Consider the following 26349-nt stretch of genomic DNA (forward strand, 5'->3'; position numbering starts at 1 on the left):
TGCAACCACAGATCACACCACAACAACGTTTTTCTCACTATGACAATTGGAGGGTAGGGGAGCCAACTCGGCCTCCCATAAATGCACCTCCTGAAATGCGGGGGTGACAAGATCTTTGGAGGGGGGTGGTGAGGCAGGTAATAGGGGACCCACACCAATTTGGGATGCATGTGGACCATCTTACCAAAGAGAGGAACAATTCCCACTGAGAGTGAGAGGTCGTAGGCCCTATGATGAGTATTCAAGACAAGTAAGGCCATCAACTCTTCAAAAATTGGTAAAGAAGTACGAAGGGTCGGGAGATCCATATGACCATGTAGCAGCATTTAGGCAAGCAGTTTGAGCTGAGCAAGTGACTGACAAGCATACTCAAATTGAAGGATTTGGGCTCACTCTTGAGGGAAAGGCCCTTGCTTGGTTTCAGGCACTAGAGGCTTCAGACAAATCTTCTTTACGAGTTCTGGAAGAGAGATTCATTGCTGCTTTTTCCTTGATGGGGATTCAACATGACACGGTAGCAAACATCTACTCTTTCAAGCAAGGCGAGAATGAGAGTGTTAGAGATTGTGTAAATAGGATGAAGCAGTACATTAATCGTTGCCCAGAAGACGAGAAGCCAACTCAAAGTCGATTAATTTCTCTCTTCTTAAAAGGACTCAAAAATTCAACACTGCATACACATCTCTATGCAAAGAAGCATACAAATTTCAATGAGTGTTGCCATGATGCTATGGATTTCACCGATAACTTCAAATTCCAAGATGGTACTGGCCCTGAGGTGAAACCTAGAGATCAGTGGGGTGATGACCAAAGTTCAAGGTCTAGTGCGCTAGTAAATCCAGACCAGATAGCTAACCTAGTACTAAGGAGATTAGGACAGACCTATCGCCCACCCATGCAGCCACAATAATAGCAGTAGAGCGAATGAGGAGTATACTACCTATAGGTCCTCATCTTTGTGGAGCATGTGGCGGTAACCATAAAACCGAAGAATGTAATACCTTTTCTCCTCTAGTCACAAACCAACCCACAAAGAAGTGGTGCCAAGCCTGTGCTTGGAACTTTACCCACACCACACAGGAATGTACTCGCATTGCAAGAATGAGACAGGAGCGTGAGCAGCAAAGGGGTGGAGTGACTCCACAAATGCATCAACAGTATACTAATTTTGATCGTAAGCCACCGATGGCACAAGAGCAAGCACGACCTGTTCTTGGAGCTCAACCTCCTGCTCCTGTGAGGGTTGTTGACTACGACAATTCAAATATGTGTAGAGACTTGGTAAACCCAGGCTATGTGGAGGAGGAATATGCATCATATTCATCAAAGGAAAATCTCTTTGAAAGTCTCGCATATCCAAGCCAAGCACTGGGGTGGAGGCTCAACCCCAGGGGAACAAAACTCTTTGATGTTGCTAGGCGGCTACCAACCTAAGACTCCAGGCCCCTCAGGTCAATGGCAACAAAGGAAAGTAGAAGCCAAACTAATGGTCCCCTGTTATGAGTGCGGAGAACCCCATTGGGCTCGTGATTGTCCACATCGCTCAAGGCAAGCAGCTCGATCCAATACAACAGTACCACAGTTTCCACCAATTGAAAGATATTGTCTAGGGTGTTGTGTAGAACACTTCCCCAAATGACTTCACGGTATTTGGACACATACTGATTAAGTGTAAGACCTTCCATCTTGCACTTGTCCCAGGCTGTCCAACTCCTATCAATTCTATACTCTAAAAGTGTCATTTTCATGCATAGAAGATGCATATTGATTATTATTATTCTTATGCATAAAGGAATAATTTTCTTTTATTATGAAAGTGTTACTTTCATCAAAATAGATTTTTATGCATAAAAGATTATTATTTTATTGTAAAAGTGTTACTTTTATCATATTTGATTTTCATGCATAGAGGTATGCATAAAAGATTATTATTTTATTGTAAAAGTGTTATTTTTATCATAATTGATTTTCATGCATAGAGGTATGCATAAAAGATTATTGTAAAAGTGTTACTTTTATCATATTTCATTTTCATGCATAGAGGTATGCATAAAAGATTATTATTTTATTGTAAAAGTGTTACTTTTATTATATTTGATTTTCATGCATAGAGGTATGCATAAAAGATTATTATTTTATTGTAAAAGTGCTATTTTTATCATATTTGATTTTCATGCATAAAGGTATGCATAAAAGATTATTATTTTATTATAAAAGTGTTATTTTTATCATATTTGATTTTCATGCATAGAGGTATGCATAAAAGATTATTATTTTATTATAAAAGTGTTACTTTTATCAGATTTGATTTTCATGCATAGAGGTATGCATAAAAGATTATTGTAAAAGTGTTACTTTTATCATATTTGATTTTCATGCATAGAGGTATGCATAAAAGATTATTATTTTATTGTAAAAGTGCTATTTTTATCATATTTGATTTTCATGCATAAAGGTATGCATAAAAGATTATTATTTTATTATAAAAGTGTTACTTTTATCATATTTGGCTTTCATGCATAGAAGTATGCATAAAAGATTAATTTTTTATAAAAGTGTTACTTTCATCATAAATGATTTTATGCATAAATTAGATGCATAAAAGAAATTCTTTTATATTAAAAGAGTGATTTTCATTATAAATGATTGTATGCATAATCATATGCATAAAAGATATTTTTTTTGTGATTTTCATCATAAATGATTTTATGCATAAATAGATGCATAAGAGAAATTCTTTTATTCTAAAAGTGTAATTCCTACTAAATTGGATTTATGAATGGAAAGATGCATAAAGAATTTATTTTAATCCAAAAGTGTTATTCTCATCAATTTTAATTTCATGCATTGAAAGATGCATAAAGACATCTATTTTTAGTTCAAAAGAGTTATTTTCGTCAATTTTGATTTTATGCATAGGAAGATGCATAAAAGATTGATTTTTAATTCAAAAATGTCATTCTCATTTAAAATGAATTTATGCATAGGAAGATGCATAAAAGATTGATTTTATTTCGAAAGTGTTAGTCTCCTTAAAAATGGAATTTATGCATAAATAGATGCGTAACGAAATCTTATATAAAAAATAAGAATTCTCTTGTATTCTATAAATAGATATGAGGATGTGAAACGAATCAAATAGATGAAAATGAACGAGGAATAGATGGAGATGTATGTATGTGAAAGAATGGATGTAGTTATATGTATGTGAAAGAAATGATGTAGCTGTGGAATGTAGATATGGATGTATGGATGTGAATGTGAATGTGAATGTGGATGTATGTGAATGTGAATGAGGATGTGGGGGAATGTGGATATGAATGTATGGATGTGAATGTTAATGTGAATGTGGATGTATGTGAATGTGAATGTGTGAATGGGGATATGGATGTAGATATGGAATGTGGATGTGGAATGTGGATGTATGTGACTGTGAATGAGGATGTGGACTGTGGATATGGATGTATGGATGGGAATGTGAATGTGGATGTGGATGTATGAATGTGGAATGTGGATATGGATGTATGAATGTGGAATGTGGGTATGGATGTATGGATGTGAATGTGAATGTGGATGTATGAATGTAGATGTGAATGTGGAATGTGGATATGGATGTATGAATGTGGAATGTGGGTATGGATGTATGGATGTGAATGTGAATGTGGATGTATGAATGTAGATGTGAATGTGGATGTATGAATGTGGATGTGGATGTGGATGTATGAATGTGGATGTGAAAATGGATGCATGAATGTAGATGTGAATGTGGATGTGGATGTACGAATGTGGATGTGTGTGTGGAATAATGAATGCAAATATGAATGTGAATGGATATGAAGTCAATATGAGCGAATGGATGAGATGAGATGTCATGTGAATCAGAATGTGAATGAATAATATAAGATCTGAACGAATGAGATATAAAGAGAAATGGATGTGATGAGACGTAATGTAAATTAAGAAAGATAGGAATGGATGTTATGTGAAGTGAATGAATCTGATGTGATGGGATGGAAAAATGATGTATCTGGTCATGTAAATAATATAAGATCTGAAGAATGAGATATAAAGAGAAATGATGTGATGAGACATAATGTAAATTAAGAAAGATAGGAATGGATGTTATGTGAAGTGAATGAATCTGATGTGATGGGATGGAAAAATGATGTATCTGGTTAAGAATGGATACGCATATGATTTGGAATTGGATTAAGTAATATGGATTGATGTGGAATAATGTGGAAAGATGAGAGTTCAATATAGAAACTGTATTTGTGACCTGTTTGTGTAAATGATTGTTTTATGTCAAGAATGTTGGGGAAGCATTTTGACCATCTTGTGATTAAGGTCGTGGAGACCTAACTGATAAAGTTGCAACTGCTGCTGACGGAGAGTCAATGGAGGACGTCTCGCGTAGCAAGGTCGGCCGAGGTCTTGACCAGCCTCGGTTTGATTTAAATGGTGAGCTTCCGGTACAGTGAATGAGGGACCAAGGAAGCGGCCTATGAGTGAAGCGCTAGGTGACCTGCGAAGGATCCTAGAGGGTGCTGACCATACGGTGCTTGGGCTCTGGGTCGCCAAAGATACCCACACGTGCGTCATGGAAGATATTGGAACAAGGAGTAAGAGTTGTTTTTTCTGAAACCGGGCATGGATCTGGTTGATTGACCTTGCTGGTCCTCAACGGATGAGTCCATGGCTCTCTTATATGGATCTGTTGATTGATCTTGCTGATCTTCAACGAGGATTCCATCTTAACTTTTATATGTGAAAATATTGTCGGGTACTATGAGCTAGGAACTATTGAAAAGGCCCTTGAGTGAACAGGTGGTGAGCGTTCTGGTTTACCAATGATGTCATAAGTACACGATGATTGAATGATTGGAAATATGGATTCAACCAGAGATTTTGAGGATTGTCATTAGTGACAATGGTTTCATTAAAGGATTGTTTTAAAGTTAGCTGATGCTGAGAAAAAGGCAATTTCATATTGGGTGTGTAAGTGGTGTGACTAGTTTTATGTTTGCATGAACTTCCGGCTAGGGGGCATGGGAACTCTTTTCCCTAGTACTCGGGACAAAACCTAACCAAATTCTAAATTGGATCCCATCACTACAGTGGTTGGGCGGTTGGCTAACCCATGGGACTGGATGGGGTTAGGCTGGACTGATGGATCCGTAAAATGAGACTTCTTTCTGTTATATTACGTTAGATAAAGTAAATCCTGGATAGTAATTATTCTATGGATAGGAATCAACGGCTGTGCCTCTTGACGGGGAAAAAAGCGTTGGTCTCTATGATCCAAGTGCAATCTGTCCTTGTTCTGACTATGGAACTTACGAGTTCGGTCAGATCAATTTAGTTAATTAAGGCTTTTGACTACGTTAGGGAAAAGTTATCCTGGTGGAATCGCCCGTGCTTTCCGGGCAAAGGAAGTTTTTCCGAGTTCGATTTTGGAAAAACTGATGGATTAGTCTCTTGTCCGGATATCCGTGGGCGAGGCCCCGAGTGTGGGACCCTGCCCCGTGCAAGAAGTGCTACTTCCGCTGCTAGCACCCCAGAATTCGTTGCGCGGTGGGGACAGGGATCTCTCAGTTTGGTATCAGAGCTATTTGGCTAATGAGGATCAACCGAGAAGCCAAATATGTCAAAAATTTATCAAGAAGCACAAAAAGGTGTAATTGTGTGATAATAAATTCATACAATTTGATATTCAAACTAAAATTCATAATTTGGTAATTCAATCTTCAGGTGGAAGTACCGCAATTGTATGGAATCCCTGACTTGCTTGAGGCCTAGACATGATAGTATTTACCTTATAATTCCAAGAACCGTGACTACCCATATATACCGAGGGTATAACTGCAGCTCTTTACTGGCTGTATATACGAGTAAATCTAAGACTTGAAATTATAAGCATTAATGCTATCCAATTTATGAATTTGAATGTGGTTGATATGATTTTTAAATTCTGGTTGAGAACTGATGAGTTGATTTGGATTCTGATTGAAAAATGATGATCCCTGAAAATTGGTTGAAATGTAATAAGCTGAGCGAAACCGCAATGAGGATGAATGGGACGAGTCCCTGTGATAATGTTCGTAGCTAGAATGAAGTTAATGACTTCAGCCAATCACTATGAGATTAGTGGATTGTGCTGCCAGATTACTACTGTTAACTTTTGATTAGTGGATCAAGTTAAGGGATGATAAAAATCTGAAAAATTGAAATCTCCATGGACTGTTCAGATGGAAAAATTTAGTCTAATGGACCATTACTATGTTAAAGATATGAATGAGATTTTATGAATGAATTATTAACTGATAATGCGTTCTATATGAGTATCTTTATCCCTTGATTCTGTGGGTGAGCCGACCTATTTAGAGAACCTCGGAATCAGTTGAATCAAAATTCGGATTGAATCATAAATAAAGAGACTTAACAAGAATTTTCGTATTGAGATAGGAACATGGATCGAGGTCGTCGTGGTAGAAATGTTAACCCCCAACTCGATGAAGAAGAGCTCGACCTGGATATTTGTAAAACTCTTCATAGTTCGTAGCCTGGACCTTTCAAAGGTGAAGGGGAAAACTTGGGCGAGACTGTGGAGAAGTGGATCGAATCAATGGAAGAATACTTCGATGTCACCGGGTACAATGAGAAGAGCAAAATGGCCCTTGCAAGGCTGAAGATAGTGGAGACAGCTAGAGTGGCATGGAGAAACCACTGCGAGACAAACCGTCTCGACCGAAATACGCAAACTTGGACCGATCTCAAGGCTTATCTCAGAAAGAGGTTTTGTCCCCCAGGCTTTCTTGAAACTAAGATGAATGAGTTCTTGGAACTAAAGTAGGAAACCCAACAAATTGAAGAGTACCATAATGCTTTTGTCCTTCTCCTTAAATATTCCCCTCGATTGGATGAAGAGCAGCTGATGGCCAGGTTCATTCGGGGAATGAACGAGCCAATAGATACTTTAGTCAAGAATGCCAAACCTATTTCCATGGCCGAAGCAGTTCGGATGGCGAATGCTTTTGCCAAAGCCTTTGATGACAAAGTCCCGCCAAAGCCAGCACCATCACCTTTCAAAAGGTTTTTATTCTCAGAAGGTGATTCCAACCTTCCTCCCCGCCTAAGAGATATCAGGGTCAAACCCAGGATATGGGAAGTTCCAGAATGGAAGAAATGTCCTTTTTTCGAAACTCAATTCCCTGGATTTCAACTTCAGAAGTTCCACCCTTGAACAAGAGAGTGAAATGCTATAACTGTCAAGGATTTGGACATCGCAGTATGGATTGCCCAACTCCTTTTGGATCAAGGTTTTCAGGGCAGGGAAATCAGGGATCAAGATTTCAGACTCCAGCCCCTTCAGTCCAGAGTAATCACGGTTCTATCCGCCAAAATCAGGGAAGTCCTAGAGGTAGACTCTCTATCCAACCTGCAGTTTCAACCCAAAGTAATGCAAGACCTCCACCTCAGAATAGGGGAAGTCAAAGAGAGTTGTTCCCAAATCCGCCGTCCACTTCCAAAGCAGTAACGCTGGAAGTGATTGAAGAAGAAGAAGAAGATGAAAAAGATCATACTCCACCTGCGAGATGAGGACATCTCGCGTTTTTAAGTGGGGTAGAATGTAAGATTCCTCCCCCAGCCCTCATGATGTCCAGTATCTTCCCCTGTAGTCAAATCCCTCTTCAGAAATATAAAAGATCTTGTTTCTACCAGTTTAAGCCTAGGGAGAGAAAATATTCTAGAAAGAGAATATTCAGATTTTAAATATTTTTGGATAGAAAAATATCTCATCTTATTAAAATAAGTTTCCCTGAAATAGAAGTTCAAAAAGATTTTCAGAAGGTGCATTAGAAATTAAGTATAATCTGTTCAAGAGGCATTATCCTGGGGGGGTGAAGATTTTTTTTGAAATTTTAAATTAAGGTTCCTATGGACCAATAAGATTCATCCAAATGTAGGGAGGAGATAAATGAAGAAATAAAAGAAAAATCCCCCAAAAATGAGTAAATACTCACATAAGATGAAGAGTTGACTAAGGACAAGGTTAATAGTTAAAAAAGGGAGATATTTAGAAGTAATCTTGCATTACAAGTTTGAACTATTCCACTCGTCCTAAATGTCTTAGCTCTTGAATTACCTTGGGTTGTCGCGTGACTTTGTTGCTTGCTCTTTCTAAACAAAAACAACATATGGTAGGACCAACATATCCATGGAGGCTCTACATTATGCAATGGGGACATAGAGTTAGACTTCCCTAGGAATATGGCTATGAAACAAAAGTGAAACATGGGTTGTGTTAATCCCTAGGAATATGGCTATGATATTTTAAAAATTTTTGTGAGCTTAAGCTTTATGTAGCAAGATTAAGGAACAACAACAAGAGCAACACTTGAAAGGTGTAGGTTGTAAAAGATCAATCATAACACATCTATATCTTGTGCTCCAAAATAATTATTTGAGAAGACTTGAACTTGTTATAGATACAATTACTAGACCCTCTTTGTAAAGCTTGCATTCTTAATACAAGATTGGTGGTAAGAGATGAGCACCCTAAGAGGTTTCTGTTGTGGATGAATACTTTGTGCGTGTGAGAAATGAGTCGAGTAGTGGGGGTCTTCATCACACACATAAGTTACATGCAACCGTACGTTGATGAGCGACGAACTGGAAAAGACGACGGCTGCATGTCTGGGGGGTGGCCTCCTTATGGCATCGAGGGATTACAGAGAAATTGAGCGAATGGGGGGACTAGGGTGCTGACTTTGTGGAAGAAATGAAATGATTGCGGGATGAGAACGAAGGTGAGTGCTCGAGGAAAAAGAATGTGTTGGATTGGATGAACGAGAGACTGCAGGCGTATGCGAAAGAGAAGAAGGTATGTTTGAGAATTACCAGAGCTTGTCAGGAGTCAAGTGGGGCTCTTCTCCATGTGTAGTGTCATCCTTTTCTGCCCTAGTAGACCTCCATCTAAAGGTGAGATTGGTAGGTGGCTTCATGTGATGATATTCTACATGACAAGGTTGTGTCCAAAATCTTTTACCTGGATAAAGGCGTTTTTAACGTGTTATTTGTCAAAGGCCAAATTGTGACTGAGCTATTTGTAAAGGGTCCCCTCTTCTTAGGTCAGCCGTCGACGATTGGTGCATGTATTTCCATTCGATCGATTGTTTGATGTTAATAAGAGTTTGCAAAATGCATGTCCTGTGTGGGTTAAGATTGTGGGCCTCCCCCCTAGCTTAGACCTGCCATGCGTGATATCGACTATTCTCTGGGACCGGTGATGTATCTACCCAATGATGAGATGGGTGGTAGACAGGCAAACAACTTCTGTGTTTCATGGAATACTACCAAGGACATGCCAAAATCGATTGAGGTGGATTTAGGAGACCTAGGTACCTTAGAACTTGGGCTTAGGTTTGGTGCCTTTTCGGGGACTTGCTTTAAATGTGGTGGATTTGGTCATATTGCCAAAAATTGTGTAGAAAAGCCCTTAGGCAAAGGAGAAAAGGAAAAGGAAGTGGATAAGAATAAGGGAAAGAAAGCTGAAACATTGGCTAGTCAAGAAGTGGAAGGTAAGGGAAAGGAGGTGTTGAAAGACTGAACTGAGGGATATTCTGAAGGGGCTTTGGTTAAAGTTAAAGGGAAGACTAGTGTAAGACAGGCTAAAGCAGACTAGGAAAAAATTGTCCTGTCAAGGAAGAATAGAGGGCAAAGACAATAATGATCAAAGTGGCTCGACCCCCTTTATATACTGTAATCCCTATAGCCCCTTGAGGGAGAGTGATGATAGTGGTCCTTCTTCAGAACAAATTATTGATCACCTAGTTGAAGGAGCTTGGAGGGGTATACCAAAAATAGATGATGTGCCAAGGGAAGGGGAGGAGGTGGACATGGTCCTAGAAACGGCTCTGTCATGAATAACTCTTTTAAGTTTTCTAGGTGCACGTGGAAACTGAAAGGGATAAAAGATAAAAAGAAAAATGCTTCCTTTTGGGGGCTAGTCAAGCAATGAGGGTACTTAGTTATGGCCATTCAGGAACATAATCTTTTTGGTAACATCTCTAGGAAGGATTGGTATAAATACTGGGGACGATTACGTATGGGGGAGTGAATTCGGGATATAACGGTGTTATGATGTTAGTTAAGGAGGATCTCAGCCCTAGTATCATAGCTAACCATCCCAATGGTGGAAGAATTCTTATAGTAGAAATTTTGGTGGAGGGGGAGAGAATTTGACTGATTAATGTATATGGTGCTCACAACTACAGGATCAGATGTGATATGTCTGAATATTCAAGTTCCTTGTATTCTCTTGGGGGATTTTAATATGGTTGAAAGACTAGTGGATAGATGTGGGGGTAGTACTATTCTTATGAGTAAGGAAAAAGGAAAATGGGGGGAATTAAGAGGACAATTAGGTCTAATTGACAGCTGTAACTTAGGCGAATGGAGAGATAATCCTAGGCATACATATTTTAGTCTTCAATATATCTCATCATCCTCCAGAATTGATAGAGTCCTTTTTAGCCAGCAAGCCTCTTGGGTTCCTCACACACTAAAGATCACCATTGATACCAGTACTGCTCTTTCTGACCATATGCCTTTGAAATGGTGCTGGTCTAGTTTTGATGGGGAGGAGCTTGAACTTTCCCAATTTCCCACAAGGAAGCTGAGAGTGAATAATATTGTACTTAAAGATGGTCTATTTGTGGAGTATACTCATGAGGCTATTGGGAGGATGAAAAGGAGTATACTCATGAGGCTATTGGGAGGATGAAAAGGAGAGGTGTGTCAAAGGGGTCATGGAGGAAATTTGACAATGATATGCAAGGGATAATTAGAGCGGTAGGCAATTTGAGAGCTGAGGAAAGGAGGAGTGAAAGAAGAAAATGGGCAACACAATTGGAGAGTTCAATTCAAAGGACAGACTAGGAACCTCATTGCAAAAGAGACTAATTTGTAATTTAAATGTTAGGCTGGTTTAAAAAATGATAGATGATAGATTTGCTAGAGAAGAGGGAAATCGAGCAAGATGGAAATCATTTAATAATCTCAGGAAGCCTGGGGGCCATTTGTTTAAGCTTGTTAAAGGGAGGAACAACATAGAAGTGCTAGGGAACATCTTGGATGAGGAGGGCCTCCCTATGGATAACATGGAATTGATAGCTAGAAAATGGGTAGATTTTTTGGGTGCTACATTAAGTCTAAAAGAGGACAACTCTCAAAGGACGTTTCAGGCAAAAGACAGGCTATTAGGCTTCATCAATCACTGTGTAGACCCAAATAAGGCTAGATGGTTAGAAAAGGATATTAAACGGTTGATGAGTACTGGGTTGCTCTTTTGAAACTGGGTAGAGATGAAGCCCCTAGGCGGGATGGCCTTTTTGTAGCCTTTTGGCCCTCCTTGAAGGATTTTGTTGGGGAAGTGTGCATAAAGGCATTCAAGTCAGGCACAATGGATTTGGATTTCAAAGAGGGCCCAGTGAAACTAATCCCAAAGCAAACTACTTGCAGCAGATTTGCTCATTGGGGAGGCCCATTACTCTTCTAACTGTGATCTATAAGATCATGGCAAAGGTGATTCCTCTCATAATTACTCCTATGCTACGGGAAGTCATTTCTAGGAAACAACATGGTCTCATCAAGGGAAGATCAATCTATGATAATATCTAAGTAATATCTTTGCTGCCATGCTAGGAAGGGACATTGCTCTCAAAACTCAGCAAAACTGCATAATGTTAAAATTGAACTTGGAAAATGCCTATGATAGGGTCCATTGGTCCTTTGTGGCAAGAGTTATGGAGAGGCTTGGATTTGGAACCAAAATGGCTACTTGCATATTTACATTGTCCTAGGGAGGGAAGTCTAATGTTTTGCTAAATGGGAGGCTAGTGGGAGGATTTGAGATCAATAGATATGTTAGACAAGGTTGCCCCCTGGCCCCTCTTCTATTTGCTATTGCCTCTCATCCCTTGGTGGTGTCTCTAGAGAATGCTTGCAGAGATGGGAACATCACTGCGTTGAAGTTGAGATACAATGAACAATTGGTGATACAATGCTTTGGTGATGATTCTCTATTGTTCTTGAAGGCTGAGAACAGTAATGTTAGACTTTCTTTGACTATCATTCAGGAATTTGCTGAGGCATCTGGCTCCAGATGTAATATTCAAAAGTCTAGAATCATAAGCTTGACAGAAGAAAATGACTTTGACATGCAGAGATGGGGATGTGAGGTTGTCCAAAAAGGTCAAATTGTTAGGTTCCTAGGGATTCCTTTTGCGGTAAATGTCACAAATATGCCCACCCATTCTTTAGCAAGGGAGAGAGACTTGATGACTCATGTGATTAATCAGCCTACAGAATGGATGGTGTTCCACAGCTGTGGATGAGACTTGTCGGATTAAGGATTGGGCTTGGGTTAACAGGGCTAAGCTATCAAATGGCAAAACAAGAGAATTATATATAGAGCTGAGAAGGGGACAGAACAATGTTAAATACTACAATACGATATGGAGAGTGCAATGTTAAATACTATAATACGATATGGAGAGTGAGTTGAGGAACTAATAATTGGAAAAGGAGGTGGAAACAGATATGGGAGAGTCATATGCCCATAAAGTTTTAGGTTTTTTTGTGGAGGGTTTGTATGTGGGCTCTTCCCATTGGATCTAAATTGCTTCACAAAAACTTCACTAATGAAAGTTGTCTCCCAGATGTAAAATTGCATTGGAGCCGATCAAGAAGTTTTGGGGATACTGATTCTGCAAGAAATACTCCTTGTATTCAAAAGAAAATCAAACTGGAAACTTGCATAGAAACCTTGTTTTCTTAAAGGACTGTCTTATGCCAAAATACTGGAGGGGGCAGAGGGGTCTCACAGTTCATCTCCAAGCCACTAGACTCTCCATCAACAAGAGAATGCCCTATAGAAATATCAGGCATACCAAGAGGCTCAACCACTTTCTCTTTACCTTTATGTGATGTCATGTGAATCAAATAGCTGTGAATGAATCGATGGATGGGATGTGATGTGAATAGATGTGATGTGAATCAGATAGATGTGAATGAATGGATGGATGGGATGTGAATGTGTATGTGAAGAATGGATGTGAATGTGTATGTGAAGAATGGATGTGGATGAGTATGTGAAACAATGGATGTGGATGTATGTGAAAGAATGGATGTGGACGTGTATGTGAAAGAATGTGATGTGAATAGATGTAAAGAGATGTGATGTGACATGAATATATGTGGATGTGAAGTAATATATATGAATGTAATGATAGATGTGGGTAGTCGTACATGTGAACGATTGGATGGATGTGGATGAATGAGATGAGATGTGTATGAATGAGATATGATGTGATATAATGTGGATAGAATGTATGTGATGGGATGGGATGGTGATGAGAATGAATGTGATGAATATGAATGAATGAATGTGATGGATATGAATGAATGTGATGTGATGGATGTAAATGGATGTGATGTAAATGAAAGTGATGGACGTGAATAGATTTGATGTGAATCAGGATGTGAGTGAATGAGATGTGATGTAAATTGGGATAGATGTGAATGGATGATATTGTGATGTGAATGAATATGATGTGATGAGATGTGGATATGGGTAGATGCGAGTGGATGGAATCTGACATGGATAAATGAGGAAAGATTTGATGAGATGAAAAATGATGTGATGAGAATGGAAATACATATGAAATAAATGAGGATTGATGTGGAACAATGTGGAAAGACGTGAGTTCGTTATAGAAACTCTATTTATGACCTGTTTTTAAATGACTGTTTTATGTCAAGAATGCTGGGGAAGCATTTTGACCGTCTTGTGAATGAGGTCATGTGGAGACCTAACTGATAAAGTTGCAACAGCTGAGAGAAAGTCAACGGAGGACGTCTCGCGTAGCAAGGTCGATCGAGGTCTTGACCAGCCTCTCAGTTTGATTTAAATGGTGAGCTTCCAGACGGTGGATGAGGGACCAAGGAAGCGGCCTATGAGTGAAGCACTAGAAGGATCCTAGAGGGTGCTGACCATACGATGCTCGGGCTCTGGGTCGCCGAAGATACCCGCGTGTACGTCGTGGAAGATATTGGAACAAGGAGTAAGAGTTGTTTTCTGAATTCGGGCATGGATCTGGTTGATTGACCTTGCTGGTCCTCAAACGGATGAGTCCATGGCTCTTTTATATGGAGTTGTTGGTTGATCTTGTTGATCTTCAACGGAGATTCCATTTTGATTTTTATAAGTGAATATATTGTGGGTACTATGAGCTAGAAACTATCGAAAAGGTTGAGTGGACAGGTGGTGAGCGTTTTGGTTTTACCAATGATGCCAGAGGTACACCGATGAAGGAAAAATTGGAAATTAGGATTCAACTGGATATTTTGGAGGATTATGATCAGTGATACTATAGTTTCATTAAATGATTATTTTAATCTGTGAAAAAGGTGATTTCATATTGGGTGTGTAAGTAGTGTGACTAGTTTTAATTTTGCATGAATATCCGGCTAGGGGGTCTGGGAACTCTTTTCTCTGATACCCGGGACAAAAACCTAACCAAATTCTTAAATGGATCCCATCACTACAGTGTTTGGGCGGTTGGCTAACCCATGGGACTAGATGGGGTTAGGCTGGACTGATGGATCCCTAATATGAGACTCAATTCTGTTGTGGTACGATAGATAAAGTAAATCCCGGATAAAAATTGTTCTATGGAAAAGAATCAACGGCTCTGCCTCTCAATGAGGAAAAAAGCATTGGTCTCTATGATCCAAGTGCAAGTCTTTTTCTTGATCTGACTATGGCATAGGGGTTCGGTTAGATCAGTTCATTTAGTTAAGGCTCTTGACTACGTTAGAGTAAAAATATCCTAGAGGAATCGTCCGTGCTTTCCAGTTTTTCCGGGTTCGGTTTTGGAAAGACCGAGGGATTAGTCTCTTGTCCGGATATCTGTGGGGAGAGGCCCTGAGTGAGGGACCCTGCCCCGCGCAAGAAGTGCTACTTTCGCTGCTAGCACCCCTGAATTCGTTGCGCGGAGGGGACATGGATCTTTTAGGCCAGATGGAAATCATTTAATAATCTCACGAAGCCTGGGGGTCATTTGTTTAAGCTTGTTAAAGGGAGGAACAACATAGAAGTGCTGGGGAACATCTTCGCTGAGGAGGGCCTCCCTATGGATAACATGGAATTAATAGCCAGAAGATGGGTAGATTTATTGGGTGCTACATGAAGTCTGAAAGAGGGCAGCTCTCAAAGGACTTTTTAGGCAAAAGACAGGCTATTAGGCTTAATCAATCACTGTGAGACCCAAATAAGGCTAGATGGTTAGAAAAGGATATTAATGTTGATGAGTACTGGGTTGCTCTTTTTGAAACTGGGTAGAGATGAAACCCCTAGGTGGGATGGCCTTTTTGTAGCCTTTTGGCCCTCATTGAAGGATTTTGTTGGGGAAGTGTGCATAAAGGCATTCAAGTCAAGCACTATGGATTTGGATTTCAAGCTCGGTGAAACTAATCCCAAAGCAAACTACTTGCACCACCAGATTTGCTCATTAGAGGCCCATTACTCTTCTAACTGTGATCTTTAAGATCATGGCAAAGGTGATTCCTCTCAAAATAACTCATGTGCTATAGGAAGTCATTTCTAGGAAACAACATGGTCTCATTAAAAAGGGAAGATCAATCTATGATAATATCTGAGTAATACTGAGGAGGCTATTGGGAGGATGAAAAGGAGAGGTGTGTCAAAGGGGGTCATGGAGGAAATTTGACAATGATATGCAAGGGATAATTAGAGCAGTAGGCAATTTGAGAGCTGAGGAAAGGAGGAGTGAAAGATGAAAATGGGCAACACAATTGGAGAGTCTTCAGTTCAAAGGATAGACTAGGAACCTCACTGCAAAAGAGACTAATTTGTAATTTAAATGTTAGGCTGGTTTAAAAAATGAAGATGATAGATGTGCTAGAGAAGAGGGAAATTGGGCAAGATGGAAATCATTTAATAATCTCAGGAAGCATGGGGGCCATTTGTTTAAGCTTGTTATAACAGGGCGGAACAACATAGAAGTGCTAGGGAACATCTTGGATGAGGAGGGCCTCCCTATGGATAACATGGAATTAATAGCTAGAAAATGGGTAGAAAATTTTTTGGGTGCTACATTAAGTCTAAAAGAGGACAGCTCTCAAAGGACGTTTCAGGCAAAAGACAGGCTATTAGGCTTAATCAATCACTGTGTAGACCCAAATAATGCTAGATGGTTAGAAAAGGATAGTAATGTTGATGAGTACTGGGTTGCTCTTTTGAAACTGGGTAGAGATGAAGCCCCTAGGTGGGATGGACTTTTTGTAGCCTTTTGGTAAGGGAAGATCAATCTATGATAATATCTGAGTAATATCTTTGCTACCATGCTAAGAAGGGACATTGCTCTCAAAACTCAGCAAAACTGCATAATGTTAAAATTGAACTTGGAAAATGCCTATGATAGGGTCCATTGGTCCTTCGTGGCAAGAGTTATGGAGAAGCTTGGATTTGGAACCAAAATGGCTACTTGCATATTTACATTGTCCTAGGGAGAGAAGTCTAATATTTTGCTAACTTGGGAGGCTAGTGGGAGGATTTGAGATTAATAGATATGTGAGACAAGGTTGCCCCCTAGCCCCCCTTCTATTTGCTATTGCCTCTCATCCCTTGGTGGTGTCTCTAGAATGCTTTGCAGAGATGGGAACATCACTGCGTTGAAGTTGAGATACGATGAACAATTGGTGGTACAATGCTTTGTTGATGATTCTCTATTGTTCTTGAAGGCTGAGAACAGTAATGTTAGACTTTCTTTTGACTATCATTCAGGAATTTGTTGAGGCATCTGGCTCCAGATGTAATATTCAAAAGTCTAGAATCATAAGCTTGACAGAAGATAATGACTTTGACATGCAGAGATGGGGATGTGAGATTGTCCAAAAAGGTCAAATTGTTAGGTTCCTAGGGATTCCTTTTGCGGCGGTGAATGTCACAAATATGCCCACCCATTCTTTAGCAAGGGAGAAAGACTTGATGACTGGAAGGGAGAGAGACTTGATGACTCATGTGATTAATCAGCCTACAGAATGGATGGTGTTCCACAGCTGTGGATGAGACTTGTCGGATTAAGGATTGGGCTTGGGTTAACGGGGCTAAGCTATCAAATGGCAAAACAAGAGAATTATATATAGAGCTGAGAAGGGGAGAGAACAATGTTAAATACTACAATACGATATGGAGAGTGAGTTGAGGAACTAATAATTGGAAAAAGAGGTGGAAACAGATATGGGAGAGTCAGATGCCCATAAAGTTTTAGGTTTTTTTGTGGAGGGTTTGTATGTGGGCTCTTCCCATTGGATCTAAATTGCTTCACAACTTCACTAATGGAAGTTGTCTCCCAGATGTAAAATTGCATTGGAGGATGGCAAACATGCTTTTTGGGATTGCCCAATCATCAGGGGTGCTTGGGGAAGGATTGGAAAATGCGTTGGGCAGGCTCTAGGAATCCAGAGCTACTGGGGGGGAGGACTGGTTACTTGGAAAATGGGCATTTAATGATGAAGTTGCATGATTCTTATTCAACATGATCAGAGCATGCTGTTTTTGGGAAATCTGGTCTACTAGAAATGCTACTTTGTTTTAAAATGTTTCTTTGGTTGGTGTTGATGTGCAGGTGTAATGCACAAATGTATTTGTATGTGTTGGTCTGTGATTAATGTGAATTTAGGGTTTGGATCAGTTTCTAATGAAGTTGCGGAATGAGCATCCCCTGACTGATGCCTTACTTTCGGGAAATCTCAAACATACTAGGGGTTTTCCTAACCCATGACTCATTTTTGCAGGTGGATGATATTGAAGGAGGCAAAATTAGATTGCCTAGATTTGGTCCTAGAACCAGAAGGTGGTATCACAAGGAGAAACAAATTGACCACACCTTTGTTGCATTCATAGAAAATCCAGTTGGGACCAGGTGCACAGTTAAAATATGGTCTAAGAAAGGGGACATTTTAAAAAAACAGACCCCACGGGGGTGTACTACAGAGGCCATGATGGAAGCTTGCATATAACTGGGGTATCAAATTGTATAATCTTTTAAATGAAGTGAAGAGAGAAAAGGAGAGAGATTGAGTAACTTATTTTTTGCTCTAGAAGATGAGAGATATGCTTTACTTTTTGTAATCTTTTAAATGAAGTGAAGAGAGAAAAGTAGAGAGATTGAGTTACTTTAGGATGTAACTTATTTAATGATGTCCCTAGATTTTTCTTGTTAATATATATATTTACTATTGGTAAAAAAAATAAGAAAGAAAAAGAGACGAGCACTCTAGAAATTAATGGTATATGTCTTAAGAACCTTCGAGGGACAAAAGCACGCGCTCTCGGCACGCGCTCTCCCGTAGGTATAAATAGGGTAAATTAGCACAGAACAAGCGTCTTTGATCAACCCACAAGCTCTTTGCCCTGGCCACGCCACAGGTAGCTTCTTTGATCAACCCACGGCCTCTCAAATTCGCTGCATTCTTGTCAAAGGTCAAATTGTGTCTGAGCTGTTTGCAAAGGGCCCCCTCTTCTTAGGTTAGCAATTCGTGCATGTATTTCCATTTGATCGATTGTTTGATGTTAATAAGAGTTTGCAAAATGCATGTCCTATGTGGGTCGAGATTGTGGGCCTTCCCCCTAGCTGCCAATGAGTGATATCGACTATTCTTTGGGACCGGTGATGTATCTACCCAATGACGAGATGGGTGGTAAATAGGCAAACGACTTCTGTGTTTCATGGAATACTACCAAGGACAAGCCAAAATCGATTGAGGTGGATTTAGGAGACCTAGGTACCTTAGAACTGGGGCTTAGGTTTGGTGCCTTTTCGAGGGCTTGCTTTAAATGTGGTGGATTTGGTCATATTGCCAAAAATTGTGTAGAACATCCCTTAGGCAAAGGAGAAAAGGAAAAGGAAGTATATAAGAATAAGGGAAAGAAAGCTGAAACATTGGTTACTCAGGAAGTGGAGGGTAAGGAAAAGGAGGTGTTGAAAGACAGAACTGAGGGATATTCTGAAGGGACTTGGGTTAAAGTTAAAGGGAAGACTAGTGTAAGACAGGCTAAAGCAGAGGCTAGAAAAAAATTGTCCTTTCAACAAGGAATAGAGGGCAAAGACAATAATGATCAAAGTGGCTCGACCCCCTTGATATACTCTAATCCCTATAGCCCCTTGAAGGACAGTGATAGTTGTCCTTCTTCAGAACAAAGGATTGATCACCTAGTTGAAGGAGCTTGGAGGGGTATACCAAAAATAGATGATGTGCCAAGGGAAGGGTAGGAGGTGGACATGGTCCTAGAAATGGCTCTGTCATGAATAACTCTTTTAATTTTTCTGGGTGCATGAAAGGGATTTTTCTGGTTAATATATATATTTACTATTGGTTAAAAAAGAAAAAAAAAGGGAAAAAAAGAGAGACGAGCACTCTAGAAATTAATGGTATATGTCTAAGAACCTTCGAGGGACAAAAGCACGCGCTCTCCCTAGGTATAAATAGGGTAAATTAGCACAGAATAAGCGTCTTTGATCAACCCACAAGCTCTTTGCCCTGCCCACAGGTAGCTTCTTTGATCAACCCACGAGCTCTCAAATTCGCTGCATTCTTGCCTTCGATCTGCCCCTTCGCCTCATACCTCGCCATGGCCGCTGCAGTGCACGGAGGCCACCACCATCACCATGACTCGATACATGAGCAGGAAACCATCGTCTGCAGATTCTGGCTGCAAGGCAGGTGCACCCGCAACCCCTGCAGGTTTTCCCATGCCCTACCGCAGTCGTACTCTTCTTCCAATCTCACCTGGCGCAGGGGGGCGATATCCAAGCCCTGCTCGTTCTATTTGCGTGGGAGCCCCTGCCCCAAGGGCGACCAGAGTTGCTGCAAGTTCTTGCATGCACACACGGAAGGCGCAGCTGCCCTCTTCACCGAGTTGGAAGGCCACAGCAAAGGGTGTTCTTTGACGGGCATAGTCCTTCCTCAAGGCTCCAACACCCTCTTCACCGGGGGCCGAGACCGGAAGGTAAAGGTTTGGGATTGCGAGTCCGGCCAATGCATCCAGGCCATCCCTTTAGAGGGAGAGGTTGGATGCCTCTTCAGCAGTAACAGCAATCCCGAAAGTCTGTTTGTCGGGATTCCCAACGAGGTCCAGGTCTGGAATCTGAAGACCCAAGCGCAACAGAAGCTTTGCGCCGCTCCCGCCGGCCAGGTCCGCGCTTTGGCTGCTGCCGATGACATGCTGTTTGCCGGGACTGACTGCGGTGTCATCCTAGTATGGAGGTTCGACTCCGAAACACACTCCTTGGTTCCAGCCGCTTCGCTATCGTCGGGCGCCCACTCTGGGCCCGTGCACACCCTCCAGCCCTACATGTTCTCCGACAGAAAATTCTTGTTCTCGGGCTCAGCTGACGGGAGCATCAGGCTCTGGGACCTCACCACCGGCCATTGCCTACACACTCTCCTTGCCGCCCACACAGGCCCTGTCACTGGCCTACTCTCTTGGAATCAGTTTCTCCTCTCGGCCTCTGTCGATGGCACGCTCAACATTTGGCAGCTAGAAGGTGCCCAGTTGGATCTTCACTACACCCACACCCCTCCCAAGACTTCGACTGGCCATGCAGATACAGAAGCCCCTGAGCTAATTGCATTATCCGGATTTGTGAGCGAGGACGGCATACCTATCTTGATGTGTTCCTACGCAGGTGAGAACAATGTTGTTCGAGTGTACGAGCTGCCCTCCTTCACAGAGAGGGCCGTCCTCTTCTCACCCGAGCCCATCCAGTCCCTCGAGACCGGGCCCAGTGGGCTGGCTTTCTTAGGCGACCGTGCTGGAAGGCTCAAGGTGTGGCAGATGGGGGTACCCAAGCATTGAGCATCCTCTTTCTGTGCGGTCTCCAATGCATGGGAGACAAAGAGTGATTACTCGCCAATGAGTTCTGTGAAAAGGAAAAGATTGTAAATGCTCTCCCGCCCTCTCCAGTGCATGGCAAATTGATACTCCCCAAAATTTTCTGTGCAAAATCCAAAGAAAACAAGAATTGTAAATGAGTCTCCCCAATGCTTGCTGTGCATGGGAGCTGAATGAAATAACATATCACCACCTTTGTCTTTTATTTCTGCTTTTCATAATTGAGTTTCCCTAGCATTAAAACTCCATTGTTGATCACTCAAGGTGTATCAATGCAGTGCCTGAGGAAGCCGAAGCAGTTAAAATGTAAGAATGTGGGCGCTCTTGTATGTATCAAGGTCAGGTGGCAGCAGCATCAGTGTCTAACCAATGCTTTCTGTGAACGGGATCCCTAAAGAAAAAGATTGTAAATGCTCTCCTGCCTTCTCCAATGCATGGCAAATTGAAATTTGCTGTGTGAAAGTCAAAGGAGAAAAAATGTAATTGAGTCTCCCCAATGCTTGCTGTGAATGGGAGCTGAATGAAATAAAAACACATCACCACCTTTGTCTTTTATTTCTGCTTTTTCTAGCATTAAAACTCTGTAATTTTCTCCATTGTTGATCAATCAAGGAGTTGCTAATGCAATGCCGGAGGAAGCTGAAGCAGTTATCAGAATTTAAAGTGTAAGAATGTGGGGGCTGTGTGTATCAAGGTCAGGATTCAACAGGTTTAATGAACCTTGGCATTCCTGTTGTGATGCTCACATCTTTCTTTGTTGGTAGCACCCTTTGAGAACGGACAGCAAGTGCCACACGTGTTTATTTGTTTTACTGTGATAAGAGCGTCATGGAATGAGACATCTCTGCAGATTGAAAAGGAGGCCTTTGGAAGCACTACGAGTCTATGTTCATTGGAAAGGCTGCATTCAATGTCTTAGATGTATGAGGCGTTCTGATCTGTGGTATGGCATTTGCAAAGCCAGTGGAGAAGCTGTGAGCAGTAGTCTGTCATCACGGCTGGGAATAGCATCTATCAAGCACAGCCAAGGGGAAAGAGAGATGAATTGAGGTAAGTGTAAGGCACAAAGCTGGTGTTTAATGGCCCTTCTGGCATGTGGCACCCTTGTCGATATGGTATCATGCTCCTTTGTGTCTTAATGGGGCAGCGTTATACATACTGACATTAATGCTTGCAAAATGGATTAAGTCATTGCAGAATCTCGGACAAGAGATTGTTCATGAATGGAGCTGGCCTGGCTTCAAGAGGCGATTGGGCACTTGGGCAGCTAAAATGCCACGCATGACTCAGGAACAGGTGGGCACTCCAGGAAGTCCCTAAATGCCAATGGGTTTAGAGCAGTTAGGCTCTCGAAAATCCCATAAATTGTCATGCCCATGTCTACAATCTCCCAAAATGCAATGTGGATGCTTTCAAAGAGCAACACTGTACAAAGTCCCCAGGAAATACCATGCGGTTTTTCTTATACAGGAATTGGATTATTGCAAAAATGCCATGCTCATGTGTTAGAGCAACAGTAGTTCAAAACCTCCATGAAGTGGTAAACCCATATTTTTAAAGAAATTGGTTTGCCCTTTTGGAGGAAAGCGTGCATTTTTTTTCCACTTCTTGGATAGTTTGGCACGTCCTTTTACTTGCAGATAGATTGTCAGATAGAGAGTAGGAACAAGGCCATGGTAATAGTCCTTTGGATTTATTGTCAAGAGCATTTGGGAGGAGTTTTTGCCATTGGTGGATGATGCCATCAATAATGCAGTCTAAGTTTCGACAAAGAAAGGTGGCATATGGTAGTGCTTTTGTTAATATTGTGACTGAAGCACTTAATACTTCCAATGGTCATTATGGTGCAGGTTAGGTGGTCCAAGATCTAGATTAGATGCTATGATAGTTCTCAGATGTCACGGGCATCCCAAACTTGGATGCCACATAGCAGTATCTGAACAAGAAGGTGCAGGGCCTGGAGTGGAAACTGGACGAGTCAGGCAAGGTTCCTTCTACGCGTCCAGGTTACGTGTGCATTGTCATGCACATGAAACTGTGCCAGTCCGTACAGTGAGTCTCCCTCTCTGGAATGATGTCAGATGATCTGAGTGTTGGGACACCAGGCGCCTGTAGGAAGAGCATGTAGTTTGCAAGTGGGGCAGCGCTAGCCCTTAGGGCTACCCCAAGGAGATGTTCCATCCCTTGAATGGGCATGGGGTAGGCCTTGTGCCACCCTAAGGGGCCAACAAAGGCCCTAGGTGTTGCCCACCAGCCCATAGAAGGGCTGCGCAGGCTGTCGGCCAGCCCAAGGGGCCTGGCCAGGCAGCCGACAGGTCTTAGAGACCTTGCCCGGCCAGGCGACCAGGCAATAGAGGCTGTCCCACAGCCATGCGCATGCGGCTGGGACAGCAGCCAGAGCATGCGCAGCCGAGCCAGTGTGAAAACGATGGCAGCAAATAGAATTTTATTGCATTTGACCAGGTCATGGGGCTTTCAACAGGCAAGCCTACCCCAATAGAACCAACTGACTGATAGTGTTTGTGGGTATAAATGCCCAAGGCCGAATTCAGTCCAATCATCTCATATTTCACAAACGGTTGCGGCAGCCCAAGGGCCAGGACAGCCAAGGGGAGTGCTATACAGCAAAGGTGAAAGGTGCAGGTCAAGAACAAATCTTTAGATCTAAAGATTTGCATTATTGTACATCATTCTGATATTGTACATCATTCTGATAAAGTATATACACCATTCGTGGGTGGTGGGGGCCCTACAGAGGATATACGGGACCCAATATGGAAGATATGAAACATTAAACATATGGAGTAATCTGTCATCACAGCTGGGAATAGCATCTTTCATGCACAGCCAAGGGGAAGGAGAGATGAATTGATGCAAGTGTAAGGCACAAACCTGGTGTTTAATGGCCCTTTTTGTGAGATCCTTGTTCCCACCGCGCAACGGATTCGGGGTGCTAGCAGCGGAAGTAGCACTTCTTGCGCGAGGCAGGGTCCCACACTCGGGGCCTCGCCCACGGATATCCGGACAAGAGACTAATCCGTCGGTTTATCCAAAACCAAAACCGGAAAAACTTTCTTTATCCGGAAAGCACGGGCGATTCCACCAGGATAACTTTTACTCTAACGTAGTCAAGACCATTTCTGATCAAGCTGATCCGACTGTATCTATAAAGATACTTGGTCAGATCAAGGAAAAAACTTGCACTTGGATCATTGGGATCAACGCTTTTTTCCCCATCAAGAGGCACAGCCGTTGATTCCTATTCATAGAACAATTACTATCCGGGATTTACTTTATCTATCGTAGTAACAGAAATTGAGTCTCGATTTACGGATCCATCAGTCCAGCCTAACCCCATCCAGTCCCATGGATTAGCTAACCGCCCAACCACTGTAGTGATGGGATCCAATTTAGAATTTGATTTTTGTCCCGGGAACCAGAGAAAAGAGTTCCCAGGCCCCCTAGCCGGATGTTCATGCAAAAATAAAACTAGTCACACCACTTACACACCCAATATGAAATTGCCTTTTTCACAGATTCAACCAGTTTTAAAACAATCCTTTAATGAACCATAGTATCACTGATCACAATCTTCCAAATCATCCGGTTGATTCTTAACTTCCCATCATTCCTTCATCAGAGTATCTATGGCATCATTGGCAACCAGAACGCTCACCACCTGTCCACTCAGGGGCCTTTTCAATAGTTCCTAGCCCATAATACTCGGCAATATAATCACTTATCAAGATGGACTCTCCGTTGAAGATCGGCAAGATCAACCAACAGATCCATATAAAGAGCCATGGACTCATCCATTGAAGACCAGCAAGGTCAATCAATCAGATCCATGCCCGGTTTCAATATCTTCCTCGACGCACGTGTGGGTATCCTAGGCGACCCAGAGCCCGAGCACCGTATGGTCAGCACCCTCTAGGATCCTTCGCAGGTGACCTAGTGCTTCACTCATAGGCCGCTTCCTTGGTCCCTCATCCACCGTACCGGAAGCTCACCATTTAAATCGAACCGAGGCTGGTCAAGACCTCGTTTGATCTTGCTACGCGAGACGTCTTCCATTGACTCTCCGTCAGCAGTTGTAACTTTAACAGTTAGCTCTTCATGACCTTAATCCACAAGACGGTCAAAATGCTTTCCCAGCATTCTTGACATAAAACAGTCATTTACAAACAGTCACAAAATACAGTTTCTAAATCGAACTCTCGTCTTTCCACATTATCTCTCCTTAGTTCACAGTACTTATTCCACATTCCATTCAATGTGTACTCATTCTCATCCATTTCCTCATATCGACGACACATTAATTCTGATATACACATTCACATTCACATCCATACATCCGCATTTACATGCATACATCCATTTTCACATCCTCATTTATACATCCACATCCCATATTCACATTCATACATACACATCCATACATCCACATCCACATCCACATTCACATTTATACATCCACATCCACATTCCCATTCACATCTATACATCCACATCTACATCCACATACATACATACATCCACATTCGTATCTACATCCATACATCCACATCCACATTCACATTCACATCCATATATCCACATCTACATACATACATACATCCACATCCACATTCCCATTCATATCTATACATTCACATCTACATCCACATACATACATACATCCACATCCGCATTCCCATTCACATCTATACATCCACACACATACATACATCCACATCTATATCCACATTCACATCTACGCATATATATCTTCATGCATACATCCATTTTCACATTCATACATCCACACTCCCATCTCCACATTCACACATCCACATACATACATTCATTTTCACATTCCCATTCATATATCCCCATATGCCTTCACATTTAATCTTTTACATCACATCCATTCTTGTCCTATCACGACCCATATACATCTTATCCTATCACATACACTTCTTACCTCATCTCATACACATCTTATCATATCTTAATTCATCTTATCACTTGTTGCTAAATTATTTCATAAGCATCTTATCACCTCTTATCACATCTTATACACCTCTTATCACATCCTATCACATCTCATATCTATTTATAGAATACAAGAGAATTTTTATATTTGATATAAGATTTTTTTACACATTTATTTAAGCATAAATTCTATTTAAGGAGATTAATACTTTCAAAGTAAAAATCAATCTTTTATGCATCTTCCTATGCATAATTTCATTTTAAATGAAAATGATACTTTTGAATTAAAATTCAATCTTTTATGCATCTTCCTATGCATAAATTCAATTTGGATGAGAATTAACATTTTTGAATTAAAAATCCATCTTTTATGCATCTTCCTATACATAAAT

General features: G+C 41.2%; 1 protein-coding gene across 1 annotated transcript; it reads left to right on the forward strand.

Moving 5' to 3' along the window:
- Positions 1 to 19614: 19614 nt before the first annotated feature.
- Positions 19615 to 22695, forward strand: LOC147615539 (zinc finger CCCH domain-containing protein 17-like). Its single transcript, XM_086779636.1, has 2 exons — positions 19615 to 20777; positions 21262 to 22695. Exons 1-2 carry the CDS (start codon positions 19721 to 19723, stop codon positions 21291 to 21293), a joined length of 1089 nt encoding a protein of 362 aa, XP_086635762.1. The 5' UTR covers positions 19615 to 19720; the 3' UTR covers positions 21294 to 22695.
- Positions 22696 to 26349: the final 3654 nt, after the last annotated feature.

The sequence above is a fragment of the Cibotium barometz genome, chromosome 40, assembly GCF_041138505.1.
Source record: "Cibotium barometz isolate CiBa-2024 chromosome 40, ASM4113850v1, whole genome shotgun sequence".
In the NCBI taxonomy this organism is placed as follows: domain Eukaryota; kingdom Viridiplantae; phylum Streptophyta; class Polypodiopsida; order Cyatheales; family Cibotiaceae; genus Cibotium; species Cibotium barometz.

Bases quoted from the DNA above. Each gene is read 5' to 3' on its own strand.
- LOC147615539 (XM_086779636.1), top strand. From the start codon at position 19,721: ATGGCCGCTGCAGTGCACGGAGGCCACCACCATCACCATGACTCGATA. The intron at 20,778-21,261 runs GTGAGAACAATG...GTATCAATGCAG, and splicing joins CTTGATGTGTTCCTACGCAG to TGCCTGAGGAAGCCGAAGCA.